This window comes from Pecten maximus, chromosome 3 (assembly GCF_902652985.1).
Source record: "Pecten maximus chromosome 3, xPecMax1.1, whole genome shotgun sequence".
In the NCBI taxonomy this organism is placed as follows: Eukaryota; Metazoa; Mollusca; class Bivalvia; order Pectinida; family Pectinidae; genus Pecten; species Pecten maximus.
This window is the reverse complement of record NC_047017.1, coordinates 16,278,275-16,295,632: the sequence shown is the minus strand read 5'-3', so window position 1 is coordinate 16,295,632 and position 17,358 is coordinate 16,278,275. Positions and strand designations below refer to the sequence as shown.

The 17,358-nt window shown below is 37.1% G+C and overlaps 1 protein-coding gene across 1 annotated transcript in view; it reads left to right on the top strand.

Annotated features, from left to right (window-relative positions):
• Window positions 1-17,358, top strand: part of LOC117322614 (protein unc-79 homolog) — a 76,885-nt gene that overhangs the window by 25,970 nt on the left and 33,557 nt on the right. The window contains 10 exon segments of the mRNA XM_033877552.1: window positions 1,121-1,237; window positions 2,160-2,281; window positions 3,141-3,194; window positions 3,605-3,687; window positions 4,083-4,125; window positions 4,700-4,882; window positions 14,041-14,188; window positions 14,690-15,003; window positions 15,552-16,086; window positions 16,928-17,084. Of these exon segments, the coding sequence (XP_033733443.1) occupies window positions 1,121-1,237; window positions 2,160-2,281; window positions 3,141-3,194; window positions 3,605-3,687; window positions 4,083-4,125; window positions 4,700-4,882; window positions 14,041-14,188; window positions 14,690-15,003; window positions 15,552-16,086; window positions 16,928-17,084 (1,756 nt within the window).

Below are 17,358 nucleotides of genomic sequence, written 5' to 3'. Positions count from 1 at the left end.
ACTGACTTTAGACCTTGTGGGCCGCCGTTATTGTTTAGAGTAAGTGTGAAACAAAGATGTAAGTTTTGATTTTGTGTCACTAAAACCTACCTGGAACCCTGTGTGTTTGGTGAAGTGAAGTTAACTAACTAATATTGTGTCCCTACCTCAGCCCTCCCTGTCATAATGCATACCCCTCAACAAAATAACACCCACAAATAACACATGTAATGTTGATCACCAGTACCTGAGATAATTACGTTAATGTAACTCTCTGTTAATGATTAGATAGAGATTAATATCACATTTATAGAACAGTTATGGTTTAAGAAATCTTGTAGATTCAGTAAAATTTGATAAGTGAAAAAAAAATGTTTTCAACTATTGAATTTTTTTTTTAATAAATTTTATACTTGTAGGCATGTATTGGACTCCCAGCATTATAACACTGCAGGCAAAGCAGACCTCGAAACCTAATTTTTAAATGATTGTTTGAATACTGTTTGTCTTAATTAAAGAAGCCCTTCGTAAAAATATCACTGATACATGTACATTTTATATGTAAAAATTTATCATATTAAGTTGAATATAATAACATATGATCTAGATATTAGTGAGATTAAAGATCTCAATAATTTGTCCTTTTTTTTACAAACAGCAAAAAAATCAGTACTCTGCCCCCTACAATATAACACCTCTGTATAAAGCCCACCCCAGGCCCAACCCCCTCGTACATACACATATTTATATACAGTTAAATTCTGTATAAATAATATAAAGCTTTAGTATACTAGTGTACTGCCCCCCTGTATATAATGCTCCTTGTTTAAATTAATTGCCTCGCCTTTGTTTACCTTGAAATCTCAATATAATTGCCTCGCCTTTGTATACCTTGAAATTTCAATATACTTGTTTATATATAGTACAGTAAAACCCAATAAAATGCCCCTTTGTATTTCAAACTTCACTTACTGTCAATAAATTTCATTGTCCCCATTTTCCCTATTTTCTCAAATATTCCTCTTAATGTATCCATCGCCATGCCCTTTGACCTTGAATAATGCTGTTGTTAAATAAGCCAAATATTGGCAGTATAAGGAGGTTTTGCTGTATATATGCAGTAGTTGTTTGTTATCTTCAGTGGACCAAGTCAAAGAGAAATCCTGTATCAGACAGCAGTCGGAACCGTATTTCAACCTCGGACGACGCATGACCACCAAACTCAACATGGGCACCTTTGGTAACATGATGTTTCCAGGTAAAAACTTTGCTACTGTTTTTATCCTCAAATAAGCCCCTCCCATCGTGTAAAATTTTAGTATTAAAGTTCAGGGAATCCTTATTTGTGAACCACTTTTAGCTAACATTTTTAAAAATTGATGATTCAGCAAATATGAAGAAGAGGACTTATACAATGCTCTGCACTCATGAATATTCCTTAGCTCATTAAAATTAAAAGTTTTTAAAATAAATAAATGAAAAATAATGAGGAATAAGGTTATCATAGATTTTGTAAAAAGGTTTCTTGATTCTTTTTGACATTACAGAAAAAACAGTTATTGAAACCTCACTGATACAGTAAGAGATTTAAAAATGATTTTTAAAGGGTCATTTTTATTTGTGAACCACTTTTAGCTAACATTTTTAAAAATTGATGATTCAGCAAATATGAAGAAGAGGACTTATACAATGCTCTGCACTCATGAATATTCCTTAGCTCATTAAAATTAAAAGTTTTTAAAATAAATAAATGAAAAATAATGAGGAATAAGGTTATCATAGATTTTGTAAAAAGGTTTCTTGATTCTTTTTGACATTACAGAAAAAACAGTTATTGAAACCTCACTGATACAGTAAGAGATTTAAAAATGATTTTTAAAGGGTCATTTTTATTTGTGAACCACTTTTAGCTAACATTTTTAAAAATTGATGATTCAGCAAATATGAAGAAGAGGACTTATACAATGCTCTGCACTCATGAATATTCCTTAGCTCATTAAAATTAAAAGTTTTTAAAATAAATAAATGAAAAATAATGAGGAATAAGGTTATCATAGATTTTGTAAAAAGGTTTCTTGATTCTTTTTGACATTACAGAAAAAACAGTTATTGAAACCTCACTGATACAGTAAGAGATTTAAAAACGATTTTTAAAGTGACATTTTAACGTTTTTTACCAGGTGGCCAGCTGAAGGAGTTTACAGATGAGGAGAGTAACTTTACTGCCCTGTTACAGAAAGCCATGGATATGGAGGGAGTGGACAGAGACACAGTCTACACACTGGTCAACCTCCTGATGAAGGTCAGAGGTCATATGATAACAATACATTGATACATTAATTACTGGAATTATCTGTACATGTTGTAATTACATCAAGTCCAATGTTTGAAGGCCTCCTGTAAGAGACAACTTTTTGTAAGAGGAATGAATCCAGGGCTTCTCACCCTGGCATCTCTCAAACGTTACTGGGGAATAAGAAAAATTTTGGTTGTTAAAAAAGGTAAAAAGGCAATCAGTGTATATCCCACTAGTGTTGAAAAGGATAAGAATTGAGTCAAATACCAGAATGTTTGTGTGTTTGCTGGGTTTATTGCTCCATGACAACCAGGTTCATTTTGAGGCAGTCTCAGTGTAGTAGCTGGTGGCTACCTCACTGAACAACCAGCTCCATGACAGCCAGGGGTTATTTTTAGGCAGAGTCTCCTTGTAGTAGCTGGTGGCTACCTCACTTAAAAACATTAAGAACAATTTTAGTAAAGTGTCTTGCCCAAGAACACCACAGCACAGGACATACAGTTAATGATTTCAGCATCATTGACAAAAACGAACTGCCTCAGCAGGAAGGGATGGAACACTTGCCTCCAATTCTCACCTGAGGTTACATTGTCCAATGCTCTAACAACTGAGGTATCAGGGCTCCTCAGCCATCTGTAGAATGTCTGTATAGTTCAATTTGAATGTTCTGCCTCAAAATCCTAATCTGACCTTTGACCTTTCTACTTTCTTTTAACCACACACTACATACTTCCATATTGTTGTAGGGTTCTAAACTGGCTTTACACAAAGTTACAAGAGAATTTGTAGAACACTGATGTTGTGAATAATTAAAATAAACATTGTCATATTGGCTGAAAATGTTTACTTTCTTTTTTATTTGCAGTTTATGGTGAAATGTGAACATCAGGATGATGATAAGAACACCAGCAAGACTCAGGTTTGTTTGTTTTTATAAATAGGTATCTGTTTTGTACATTTGTAACTAGTAAATAATTGATCAATTGATATTTCTAAAATTAGAAATTTCAATCAAGGGATTCAAGTGGGTTGAGAGCATTCTTACTAAATCATACTAAATGCTATTTGAAAATGAGACTTGGGTGGTGGCACTAAGAGGCCATTATGGTATTTATCCAGCAATAAGCCCCTGTCTGGTGATCAACACATTTACTGCAGTTTAGTACAGATACCAAGAAGATCTGTTTCATTTTTCTGCAATAAGCTGGGCATCCTAGTTTGATTCCCCAGTCAGGAGTACAGGACTTACAATGGACTTTATGTAGCACTCCTGGGCTTATTGGCTGATAGATACGTGTATTATGATTTAACTGTTGTTTTTATTTCCAGAATGTTGTATTGAGACACCTGAAAATCTTACTGGGATATAATCAGACAGAAAAATCCTTCAGCGTGCCTCCTAACAAGCTCAGGTTGGTGTCTCCTCATCTCTTATTCCTCCCTGTTCGTCCTTCATCTGTCTGTTTATTTGTCTGTTTGTCTGTTCGTCTATCTGTCTGTCTGTTAGTCAGTCCGTCCAATCAGTTTTCTGAACTTTTCTCAGCCATGCTTCAAGTTATGTTGGTGAAAGTTGGTATGTAACTTCAGTATGAGTAGCTACAGATCAAGTATTGCTTTAGTAATACCCAGCATGCTTGTTTCCTCATTGCCTCATGAAAATATTGCATACAATGACCTGTTAAAATTATAAAGACAGTTTTGCCTGTTTGACCTTTCTGATCCTTTCAGAATTGTAAAAACAAGAAATGCCTAGGCATAGACTGAGTCATGTGTCAGATAGATTATAGCCCATGGTTTTTATTTTCAGATCATCTGCGGTGTTCAATGCATTTCTGTCCGGGGTTCCTGCTGTAAGTTTTTACATTATTTCTTACTTGTGGTAAATGAAAAAAGTATGTTTTCTTTCGCAAATATTTCTGAAAAAAATTCATATTTCATTGTTAATTGACAATGAATAAGTTTAATCATTGCCAAACAACCTTTGAAACAAATAATTCTTCAAGATACGATTCAAACGTTTTGCAGTATATTTAAGCAGTGAACTGCATCACAGTGTTATCTTTAGCCATGATACATGAAAAGACTTTACAGGAAATATTTAGACGTGAAAAAGTATGGGGGTCACCTACCGGACCAGACAGATTTTCTCCGGGTACTCTGGTTTCCTCCCACAATGGAGACCCCTTTTACACTTCCATCTGGGCCAACAAGTGTGATTAATATAAGTTGATATATCAAATGTTGTAAAATGAATAAAATTTACATTTTACATACATATGTTAAATTATTTGAATCACTCTTCTAGTAAGATCATATTGAAGCATTGCCATCAAAATTTTGATGTTTGATATTTTTGTTGCTTTTGTTTGCTGTATAAAGATAATGATTGTCTTTGAAATTAACCGATCTATTGTTCCGTTACAGGTGCTGGATCGTAACTTTAGTCTGGGGAAAACCATTCTACCAATAACACTGCTGCTTCTCCAGTATAGCCCGTCCCCACAGCGTTACGCCAGTGACTATCAACCACCAAACTATACTTTGTGGTTCCTGGAACCCCACACTCGTATATCCTGGCTGTCTACTCTGTTGGTTATACTGTATAAGGTAGGTAATACAGATATCCTCCCTAGGGCCCCACACTCATATATACTGTATAAGGTAGGTAATACAGATACCCTCCATAGGGCCCCACACTCGTATATACTGTATAAGGTAGGTAATACAGATATCCTACCTAGGGCCCCACACTCGTATATACTGTATAAGGTAGGTAATACAGATATCCTACCTAGGGCCCCACACTCGTATATACTGTATAAGGTAGGTAATACAGATATCCTCCCTAGGGCCCCGCACTGGTATATACTGTATAAGGTAGTTAATACAGATATCCTACCTAGGGCCCCACACTCGTATATACTGTATAAGGTAGGTAATACAGATATCCTACCTAGGGCCCCACACTCATATATACTGTATAAGGTAGGTAATAAAGATAACCTACCTAGGGCCCCACACTCGTATATACTGTATAAGGTAGGTAATACAGATATCCTACCTAGGGCCCCACACTCGTATATACTGTATAAGGTAGGTAATACAGATATCCTACCTAGGGCCCCACACTCGTATATACTGTATAAGGTAGGTAATACAGATATCCTCCCTAGGGCCCCGCACTGGTATATACTGTATAAGGTAGGTAATACAGATATCCTACCTAGGGCCCCACACTCGTATATACTGTATAAGGTAGGTAATACAGATATCCTACCTAGGGCCCCACACTCGTATATACTGTATAAGGTAGGTAATAAAGATAACCTACCTAGGGCCCCACACTCGTATATACTGTATAAGGTAGGTAATACAGATATCCTACCTAGGGCCCCGCACTCGTATATACTGTATAAGGTAGGTAACACAGATATCCTACCTAGGGCCCCACACTCATATATACTGTATAAGGTAGGTAATACAGATAACCTACCTAGGGCCCCACACTCGTATATACTGTATAAGGTAGGTAATAAAGATAACCTACCTAGGGCCCCACACTCGTATATACTGTATAAGGTAGGTAATAAAGATAACCTACCTAGGGCCCCACACTCGTATATACTGTATAAGGTAGGTAATACAGATATCCTACCTAGGGCCCCGCACTGGTATATACTGTATAAGGTAGGTAATACAGATATCCTACCTAGGGCCCCACACTCGTATATACTGTATAATGTTGGTAATATAGATATCCTACCTAGGGCCCCACACTCGTATATACTGTATAAGGTAGGTAATACAGATATCCTAGCTAGGGCCCCACACTTGTATATACTGTATAAGGTAGGTAATACAGATATCCTACCTAGGGCCCCACACTCGTATATACTGTATAAGGTAGGTAAATACCTAGGGCCCCACACTCGTATATACTGTATAAGGTAGGTAAATACCTAGGGCCCCACACTCGTATATACTGTATAAGGTAGGTAATACTTTACTTACTGCATATTTATATTGCTGGGGATTTCCTCATATTCTTAGTATAGACATTAAGAAGTGGATAGCTAGGCAATATTTTGGAAACCTAGTTGGACACAATGTTTCTTCATTGAATATGACTTTGAGTCAGTTTGGTACATTTCATTCAATTTAATATGTTAATAATGCAGAAATGGATATTCATGACATATCAAAGATATTTCCATGGAAAAACCTCCACTGACATGACATTGGTCACAGATATTTGAGTGTCTTATTTTAAAATTAGCTTTCTTGCACACTTGCTCATTGATAATTTAAAAAATGTTGCATATTACTTTGGGCCATTTAGTAGTTTATGTACTAGCCTGTCAATGAAAAATCAACCATATAGACCAAAGTGAAACATTTAAAGTTCCCTGCCTTCATAGGGGTTGTGTGTTTACTGTATCTCAAGCAAGAAAAGTGAATTTTACATAACTTTTGGCCCCTCACTATATTCATAGTTATGGTGCCTGTTAAATCTACAATACAACAAAAGACCTCTGTATTCTGTCTTGGAACATAGTGTTCTTTTGATACACCTATATTTTAAATGAATATTTTATATGGTTATATCATGATCAATGAGAATTTGAAACAACTGAAATTTTTTACTTCAATATTTTTTGGTTTTTGACACAGGGGTGTAATACCCCTGAGTCATAGGGATTGGTCTGAACCGGATATGGCAGTGGTAAAATTACAGGTACTGACCTCTACCGAGCTCTCTGAATAATATTAGAATTACCTCCCTTCAATCAAATGTAATATACACGATTTTTGCATCTGTTGAACGGAAGATGTGAAAGCATTACTGTAGTTATTGTGATTCATGTAAATTAGTCATAATAATATTATTATTACATCATTTCCTTCTTATTTTATTGTGTAAGTATATTTTTGTTTGTTTGATGTTTACTTTTGAAACTAGCCTGCTGTAGCCATACTGATAGTATGGTGTCTCCTTGCATATCGATAGTTACATGTTTTCGATAGGCTTCGTAAACTCGGAAGTACTAATCACGCGAGCACGCGCTGCGCTGATCTGCATATGTCAATAAACCGAGAGGTTCTTGTTGCTCCATCTCCGGTTCCAAAACTCTGCAATCATGCGTCAGAAGCAGGCAAGATATGCAATTTATGTTTTTCGTGTAGAAAAATCATTTTTCTGCTAAGCCTTTTTATAGAAAATGTTAAAAATTATGATTTTCATTAAAAACATCATCGAAATCAAGACTTGCTGCATCGTCTGCAAGCTCTGTCTTCCCAGCATCCCCCGAGGTTATATTTGGGTTGACAAGGTGAAGGTCAAATTAAAAATAGTGAGGCTAAAAATGGGTGGTCTCTTAGCATGTGTATTAAAAAAACATGTACTTTTAAAATTCACTTTATAAACAAAATTAGTACTTTTCATAGAATCGTGGGTATTTAGCATATAAATATATGGAGGAATAATACAATAATTATAAAAACATGTAATTAAGTAATTAATTTCTAAAAAAAGAAATCTTAAGAGATTTTATTTATGCTATTTTAAAATTTGATTTTCAAATAATAATTTGTGAGAAGTGATTTTCCTTTTTTTAACTAACACCGTGTATATATAACTTAGGGAAAAGATTTTAGATTAATTAATTTTAAAATGCTTCTGCCCAGCGATCAGAAATATTCCAAATTATTTTAAACACACCCATGTGGAGCCCCAGCTGGCCAGCATTCGGAAAACCTCGTACCCTAGTATTGCCTATCGGAAACATAAGACCCTCATTACACTGGGACGATTTTGACATCAGTTTTAAAAGCTAGCCGGTTACACAAACACGTAAGCTGAAATTGTGGAATTGAATGTTCAATTATCTAAACTATCAATTCTGAAATATGCAGTCGTCAAATGAATGAAAATACCACAATTAAAAAAGTAATTCACAGTTCAGTCACTAGCCTAACGAAAACATGCAACACCAGGCTACTGGATATGTTATCGTAGGGTTGACGTATATATAACTTCACTTCCGATTGTGTAATTCATACACAACACTGCAAATTGTCGATAAATAAGCAAAGTTAACTTGGATTCATACTGTATATTCGATGTAGAAGGTAGAAACATTGAAGTGACGGGACAGATTGACGAGTAATCGTGACTTCGAAAGATTACCGATAGTGCCAGTTTGTCCGCTCTATTTTTAGGTATAGTCTTGTTTGTACAACATCCTGAATCGGCCCGGATATCAAATCTGGAAAAAAATATAAGTGGTCTAATTTATTTAGTCATTATTTTATTTAAATGCTAAAAGCTTGTAAATTTACGTCACTTTGTGTGTAGCTTTTATTAGAAATGTCTTAATTATTTTGTTCGGTTTATTAAATGAAATATCACAGTTTAATTATTTACGGATATTTAACCTGGTCGCTGTTGTGTGTGTCATTTTTGCCTTCATGGAGACATTTTGCCCCATCTTGTATTTACTGTGTCTACGTACCGACGCAGACTTTCTGTTGTGATTGTAATACCTGATCAGAATACTATGCAATGTGATCATTAGACATTGGTAACTATTATGAGAGATGGTTGCTGTTAAAAAAAATGCAAAGTTGCGGTTAACGTGGGATTTTCCCCAAACTGTCAGGCGGCAGGCTTGCCCCCTTCCACACCTCGTGTATAGACATACCTGGTTGGGTCAAAATTAAAAACAAAAACACACCGGAGTGATACATAATACCATTATTAGCTCACCTGGACCGAAGGTCCGGTGAGCTTATGCCATGGTGCGGCGTCCGTCGTCTGTCGTCCGTCGTCCGTCGTCCGTCAACATTTGCTTCAAATCGCTACTAGTCAAAAAGTTTGTGTTGGATTTTGACCAAATTTGGTCAGAAACATCCTTGGCAGAAGGGGATCAGATTTTGCATAAATAGTGACTCTGACCCCCAAGGGGCCTGAGGGGCGGGGCCCAATAGGGGAAATTGAGGCAATTCCTTTAAATCGCTACTAGTCATAAAGTTATGAATGGATTTGAACCCAATTTGGTCAGAAACATCCTTTGGGGAAGGGGAACAGATTTTGCATAAATGGTTACTCTGACCCCCAAGAGGCCAGGGGGGTGGGGCCTAATGGAGAAATAGAGGTAATTCCTTCGAATCGCTACTAGTCATAAAGTTATGAATGGATTTGAACCCAATTTGGTCAGAAACATTCTTGGGGGAAGGGGAACAGATTTTGCATAAATTGTGACTGACCCCCAAGGGGCCTGAGGGGCGGGGTTGAATAGGGAAATTGAGGCAATTCCTTTAAATCGCTACTAGTCATAAAGTTATGAATGGATTTGATCCCAATTTGGTCAGAAACATCCTTCAGGGAAGGGGAACAGATTTTGCATAAATGGTTACTCTGACCCCCAAGGGGCCAGGGGGGTGGGGCCTAATGGAGAAATAGAGGTAATTCCTTCGAATCGCTACTAGTCATAAAGTTATGAATGGATTTGAACCCAATTTGGTCAGAAACATTCTTGGGGGAAGGGGAATAGATTTTGCATAAATTGTGACTGACCCCCAAGGGGCCTGAGGGGCGGGGTTGAATAGGGAAATTGAGGCAATTCCTTTAAATCGCTACTAGTCATAAAGTTATGAATGGATTTAAACCCAAATTGGTCAGAAACATTCTTATGTGAAAGGGGAACAGATTTTGCATAAATGGTGACTCTGACCCCCGAGGAGCCAAAGGGGCGGGTCCCAATAGGGGAAATAGAGGTAATTCCTTTAAATCGCTACTAGTCTTAAAGCTATGAATGGATTTGAACCCAATTTAGTCAGAAGCATTATTGGGAAAAGGGGAACAAATTTTGGATAAATGGTGACTTTGACCCCCAAGGGGCCTGAGGGGTGGGGCCCAATAGGGGAAATTGAGGCAATTCCTTTAAATCGCTACTAGTCATAAAGTTATGAATGGATTTAAACCCAAATTGGTCAGAAACATTCTTATGTGAAGGGGAACAGATTTTGCATAAATGGTGACTCTGACCCCAAAGGAGCCAAAGGGGCGGGTCCCAATAGCGGAAATAGAAGTAATTCCTTTAAATCGCTACTAGTCATAAAGTTATGAATGGATTTGAACCCAATTTAATAAGAAACATCCTTTGGGGAAGGGGAACAGATTTTGCATAAATGGTGACTCTGACCCCCGAGGGGCCAAAGGGGCGGGGCCCCACATGGAAAATAGAGGTAATTCCTTTAAATCGCTACTAGTCATAAAGTTATGAATGGATTTGAACCCAATTTAATAAGAAACATCCTTTGGGGAAGGGGAACAGATTTTGCATATATGGTGACTCTGACCCCCAAGGGGCCAAAGGGGCAGGGCCTAATGGGGAAATAGAGGTAATTCCTTTAAATCGCTACTAGTCATAAAGTTATGAATGGATTTGAACCCAATTTGGTAAGAAACATTCTTGGGGGAAGGGGAACAGATTTTGCATAAATGGTGACTCTGACCCCCAAGGGGCCAAAGGGGCAGGGCCTAATGGGGAAATAGAGGTAATTCCTTTAAATCGCTACTAGTCATATAGTTATGAATGGATTTGAACCCAATTTGGTAAGAAACATTCTTGGGGGAAGGGGAACAGATTTTGCGTAAATGGTGACTCTGACCCCCGAGGGGCAAAAGAGGTGGGGCCCCATATGGGAAATAGAGGTAATTCCTTTAAATCACTACTAGTCATAAAGTTATAAATGCATGTTGTAAACTCAGAGAGTCTGGACTTCATTATTTCTTTAATGCAGTTGGGATCCCCACGCTATAACCATATATAGCATTGTTTGAGGTTAACAAACAAAAGGAATTGAACATGAACATTATTTTGACATTTGGTCAAGTCCAACCAGGTGAGCGATACAGGCCCCATGGGCCTCTTGTTTTGACATTTGGTCTAATCCAACCAGGTAAGCGATACAGGCCCCATGGGCCTCTTGTTACAATTGACCAACAGTGAACACAGCAGGTGAGACATTGTTTTCTCATTCAACAAAACATTTTCGTTTACAATTAGCCTAAATGAGCAGATTCTCGAAACCCATATACTGTAGTGAAATTTTACAACGGTACTTCGCTGTCATTGATAATTTCTGATTGTGCAATCATACTGCCTACAAACAAGCATATACATATATATCCTTTTGAATAGAATAACACCCCGTAAGAATGATTTTATACACCAATAGTCTAATGCTAACAAACCTTTTATTAGATCTAAGTTTTTCAAAGCCAGCTATAGTTTTCATTCAATTTCGTTGTGATGAATGCCTTATTAAATGGGATATCAACACTTTTTGTATAATTTTATTATTTGACATTTTAATCTAGATTAAAAAATACCTGATATACATGAATTTCATTTTAAAAAGAAGTACAGAAAAAAATGAATAGAAATAAAAACTGACCTACCTACCATAGTTTTTGGACATCATTCTATTTTTATTAGCTGATTGGTCATAACGTTGCGATACCAAATAAAAATTTATATACTAGTGATAAACAAACAATAGGATAAAATAAATGAAATGTACTGGTCAAGATCTAGCACAAAAAACTTTGCTTCGTCTGGTTTTTAGAGCTACAACCTCTTGCCTCTTTGCTGACTAATATGTTTCAATGCTGCTATGCATGTACAGTTTATCCATTTTGGCCATTCGAACTACATTTTCATCTGACAGATGCTGCAGATTAAAAAAAATGTTCTAATTTTAAAACTGACAATATCAATACATCCAGTAAGTTATAGCTACATTCAGATCTCACTAACAAACAATATAGTTTGATGGTATGCACATGTTGGCCCTGACTGACCCCCAGGGACTGATTGGTGGGGCTAAAAAGGGTCAAATTGACTGAAATTTCAAAAATCTTCTTCTCAATACCTATATAAGATAGAATCAAATACTTTCATAGATTGAAGGGTCTTATGGTGCATTACTTAAATTGTGAATTTCATGACCCTGGGGTCGCACGTTTGCCCCTTGGGAGAGGGTAAACTTTGCTATAGCTTATATAGGGAAATTGCATTTTTGACAATCATTTGTTTGATTTCTATTGGAATTCATTCTAACTTTCTTAAAATTATCAGCATGGGATGACAGCTTAATGATATGCACATGTTGGCCCTGACTGACCCCCTTGGACTGATGGGTGGGACCAAAACGGTCAATTAGATTAACTGAAATATTTCAAATCTCAGGTAACCGTTAAGGCCCATGGGCCTCTTGTTTTGCTAATTCATGGCATTGACACAGAAAACAGACAAATAACACATATAGAAACATTCTGGAGGCATCGACCAAGCAATATTATCACATACAAAGTTTATACAGTATGCAAAACCGTATAGGCTCACTGTTTTTTTGCAGCGAAAACATAAACAATGATCCTTCGTCTCCACTCGCGTCATTAATGTGCCTATATAATTAGCTTGAGCAAATCGCGAACTCGTCGCTGAAATCAACACTCCACAATGATAGATTATCTATTCCGAGGTCGGATCGAAAAAGTTCATGCTTGTATCTCTTGCCCTATTCACACTTCGCGCTCCCTCCGAGTGTGTCACCATACCACCTAATACAAGGAGGCGTAAGTCCTGCACCATCCAAGTCCTTTTACCTTCTCCACGGTGATACCGCTACCCTATCAATCTCGCACTCAGATCTTTTGGTTATTATGTCATGAAGCCATTGAAGCAAAAAGTATAAAACATAAACACTACACTTTTGTTAATGAGTAGTTTTATTTCTTGAGAGGTGTACAGCATGTATGATGTGGACAACATTGAGATATCTTCTTATTCTCTCATGCCTGTATAGACACATATATATAGAAAGGATTTATTCTTTGGAAATAAGAAATATGTCTGCAAGACATGAAAGTGCTCTCTGATCTCCTCCTGAGGATTTCTTTTTGTCGAATTTGATATTGTGATGGAACATTTAATCTCCATGTGTCCCTGTATTCCGTTGGCCATTTTCGGTGGCGTCCTAATGCCAATATGACTGATCTGCTACTTTGCCTTTTATGAGTTAAAATTGTGCTTGACATTTATAGCAATTACTAGTTGCAGCTTAAAGACAATAAATCACCCGTTTCCGGCGGAATCTGTGTAGAAAGTTGGAATTTGTAGCAAAAACCATCTACTGCTTTCATTATTAATATATTATTTTGGTATTAGTGTACCAAGGTATTGCCTAACAACAAATTCAGTAGGTTAATTCACCAGTACACTGAGTGGATACATATATTACATAATCATTATATTCATTATATGTATAAGATAGCCAACATGTAATTAAAACAACAAGTATTGTTTGCTTATGAGTGTATATATTGAAACAAATTTGTGCAACCCTTACAATCCCCTTTGACTATGCTAGAGGTGTAAATACCATTTCTAGTTTACAATATAGGCCAACTTACCATCTTTTATCATACACTGTATTAAAAAATAAAAAGCATTTTGAATCCTTTAAATAGTGCAATTATTTCATTATCATGGTCATGAAAATAGTATATGGGTGGTCAAGTAGAGTACTCGATTTTTCAAATTACGTTGCTACATCTTACAACACCCAGCATAAGCTCCACCTACCTCTCGCCTGACTGCAAAAAAAACCACAACCAAAATCTGCACCCCTGTGTCTTCAGTACTTTCAGTACTTTGATTAGAATGTTGTGTATAATTTGATGTTTGTGTTGACAGTACCAGTTTTATACATCGCCCATGTCGGCCATCATACAGACACTAATCCACATCGTGATCAACACTATTGACGCCCAGCATCATCGCTGTAAGACCTCTCACGATGATGGCTTCCCACCCCCGAGTCCTTCCGTCATTAGAAGCAAAGGTAAAATCTATCAGGTTTACTTTCTGTAGAATAATCAATAAATCAACTTCATGCACTTATAACAGATTTCTGAGAACCATGAAAAGGACTAGGTTTTTTTTTTAACAAGATATAAAGTAAAGGAAATAGGACTTAAATAATACTTTGATGATGCCGAAATTTAATTTTACCTGACATCATTATTTTCAAAGTTGATATTGTAGTACTATAATAAAAAAGCAAAATTGAAAATTTAGTTTTTAACAAATCTGAAATTCCAGTCTTAACTGAGATTAAGATTGTCTTGTTTTTACGACTGCTATATTTTGATGACTTTTTTTTCTCTAAGTCAGTGTTTTGAAATATTAAATATCACCATCATATGTAACCCTATTTGATTCAAGCTGCATTATACCTTTCCACAACAGAGAGAGCTTCTCTTTAGCCCCCAGGGGTCCCTTTGATTTCAGTAGAATTGATAATGACCTCTGTTGTGATTACATGTACATCTCTGATATACAGATAACAAAATGAGTAATGACCTTGAGAAAATTCAAGAAACGGAAACCCCACCGCAGAGTCCTAAATCCAAGGAAACAGTGGCTGTGAACCTTAAGTCACCTTCTGAGGCAAGCACCGTGTCCTACACAAAGGAAGGAGGGGCTTCCGGGGGTTGTTTTCCTATCCGAGAACAGAGCCTGGAGGAGACGACGGAAACACCCAAACGACCCGTCCGACAGCGAAAGCCACGCAAGATCATAGAGTACAATGAACCAGACTTGGTTGGTGGCAAGGGGTCAAAGGTCAAGGACAAGGAAGAAAGTCAGTCTCTCAAAGTATGGGAAGCTAATGAGATTATAGTTTGTAGTGTTGTGTTTTATCTTAACCAGTGTTATGTGAATAGTAATAATATTCAAATTTATTATAAGGAGATAATTCACATTTATTTAGTAGTTATTTAATAATAGAATCAATAACTTTGTATTTGACATTGTATGTTTCTTAAGAGTTCAAGTTGTGAGTTCGAATCCTATGTGGGGCAGTTGCCAGGTACTGACTGTAGGCCGGTGGTTTTTCTCCGGGTACTCCGGCTTTCCTTCACCTCCAAATCCTGGCACGTCCTTAAATGACCCTGAATGTTAATAGGACGTTAAACAAAAACAAACCAAATTTCTTAAGAAATAGAATAGATTAGCTGAAGGTTTCTATACATACCTGAGACTTCTGTATAGAATATCCATCCATTTTGGAATTTATTTTTCTTTTGGAATCTATTTCACTTGTAACATGGAAAACCTGTACTAGAACAATGTTGTGATTACTTGTCAGTATGTAATTTTGTAGTCATTAGATACCTGTAAATGGTTGACACCTTTGGTTTCAGGGGAAGAGTGGGGGAGGTATCCATCATGCTCGAGCTGTCCGTTCCCGCCCGTTGTCTCCCCTTGCCCGCTCGCCTACCACACCCATCACACGTCCCACAACACCAACTGCCCGGCCACCTTCACCAGCCAAAATTCTCACCACCCCTACAGAGGAGAAACAGATTTCACCCTCAACTGTGGAGAGTATCATGGCCCAGCAACTCCAGGCATTTTCTACTTCTAAACCGGACATAATGACTGAAAGTTCAACAGATAAAACAAAGGCAACCAGCAAGGACGGTAGTGCCATTGTAGAACCTGTATCTGTGATACCGGCCTATCTCAGCGGCAAGGCCACGCGGTCAGCAGCTAGCAGTATCACGGACGGATCCAGCTCTCGATCAACCACTACGACCACAGCCGACATAAGTCACGGAGGAATGTCGGAGATTGAGAGTGCGGAGGATAGCGAGAAGACACAGACAACATCTGATGCTGATGATTCGGAGAAACACACAGATTCTGGAGGCGATTTAACACAGGAAGACAATAAAGGTAGATAAGTCTATATGAATGTCAGATAAAATCATTTCTCGCCTTTTGCAACGAAACATATTTTAATGTGTAAACTTCACAACAACTGCATTTATGTTACTTTCTGTTGGATTCCAATTTGCTATAGCATCCGTCCAGTCTTTTCTTTGCTTTGACTCTGAATGAAACATTCGAAATTCAATTTTCGTATATTATTATGACAGTAGGCTTTCAAACTTTCATTCAACTAGAAAACAAAAAAATTTGATATCAGTGAAAAAAACTAAACCATAATTATGATTAGATAAAAGAACTTCGCATCAACTGTACACTTACTATTTGCACCTTTTTGCTGTACAAGCACTTTGCAAAAAAATCCGAGGTGATGTTCAAGTAAAGTTTGGGTTTTTCTTTGGTGATAAGCCCATTCTTACATTGGACATGATTTCAGACACTGGACTCCTGGGATTATTGTAGGATAAATACGGTGATGAGAGGAATTGACTTTACTGTACATTAGTGTTACTGAGTATATACCATGGTTTTAAATTTGTTCCAAAGTACCGTTCCTTTGTCATTATGCCAGATACATTTGTAATAATTCTACTGATAAATATACATTAGTAAGTATCAACTTGTAACCTGACTGACCGATAACATTGTCCAACAGTAACCGGAGTGACCGATAACATTGTCCAACAGTAACCTGACTGACCGATAACATCGTCCAACAGTAACCTGACTGACCGATAACATTGTCAAACAGTAACCGGACTGACCGATAACATTGTCCAACAGTAACCTGACTGACTGATAACATTGTCCAACAGTAACCTGACTGACCGATAACATTGTCCAATAGGTGAACAAGATCTGCTGACCTTGCCCGGCAGGTGTAATACCATCAAACCAAACTTCCGCCAGAGGAAGGCGCGTAAGACCGGACTGACCACTGTGGAGCTACAGAAGATTTATCCGGATATGACAGAACCATCTCCCGAGGAACACAAACCTACAGGGTACCTTACAATGTTATGTCTTATTAGTAACAAATATAGAAATCATTTGGTGTAATTTGTTCATCAATAAAATAAAACTTCGCCCATTTGCAGCTTTTGTTGTACATGTATATTAAAGTACTGTCAGCGATCATTCTTCATACTTCAAACCCAAGTTATATTTATTCATCAAATTCAAAATAAAACTTTTCTTTTATCAAAATTAATGTTTAGATATCGAATTCTGCAACAATTATTGGCATATATCCCAGGCTGTCATTCAAAATCCCACTTT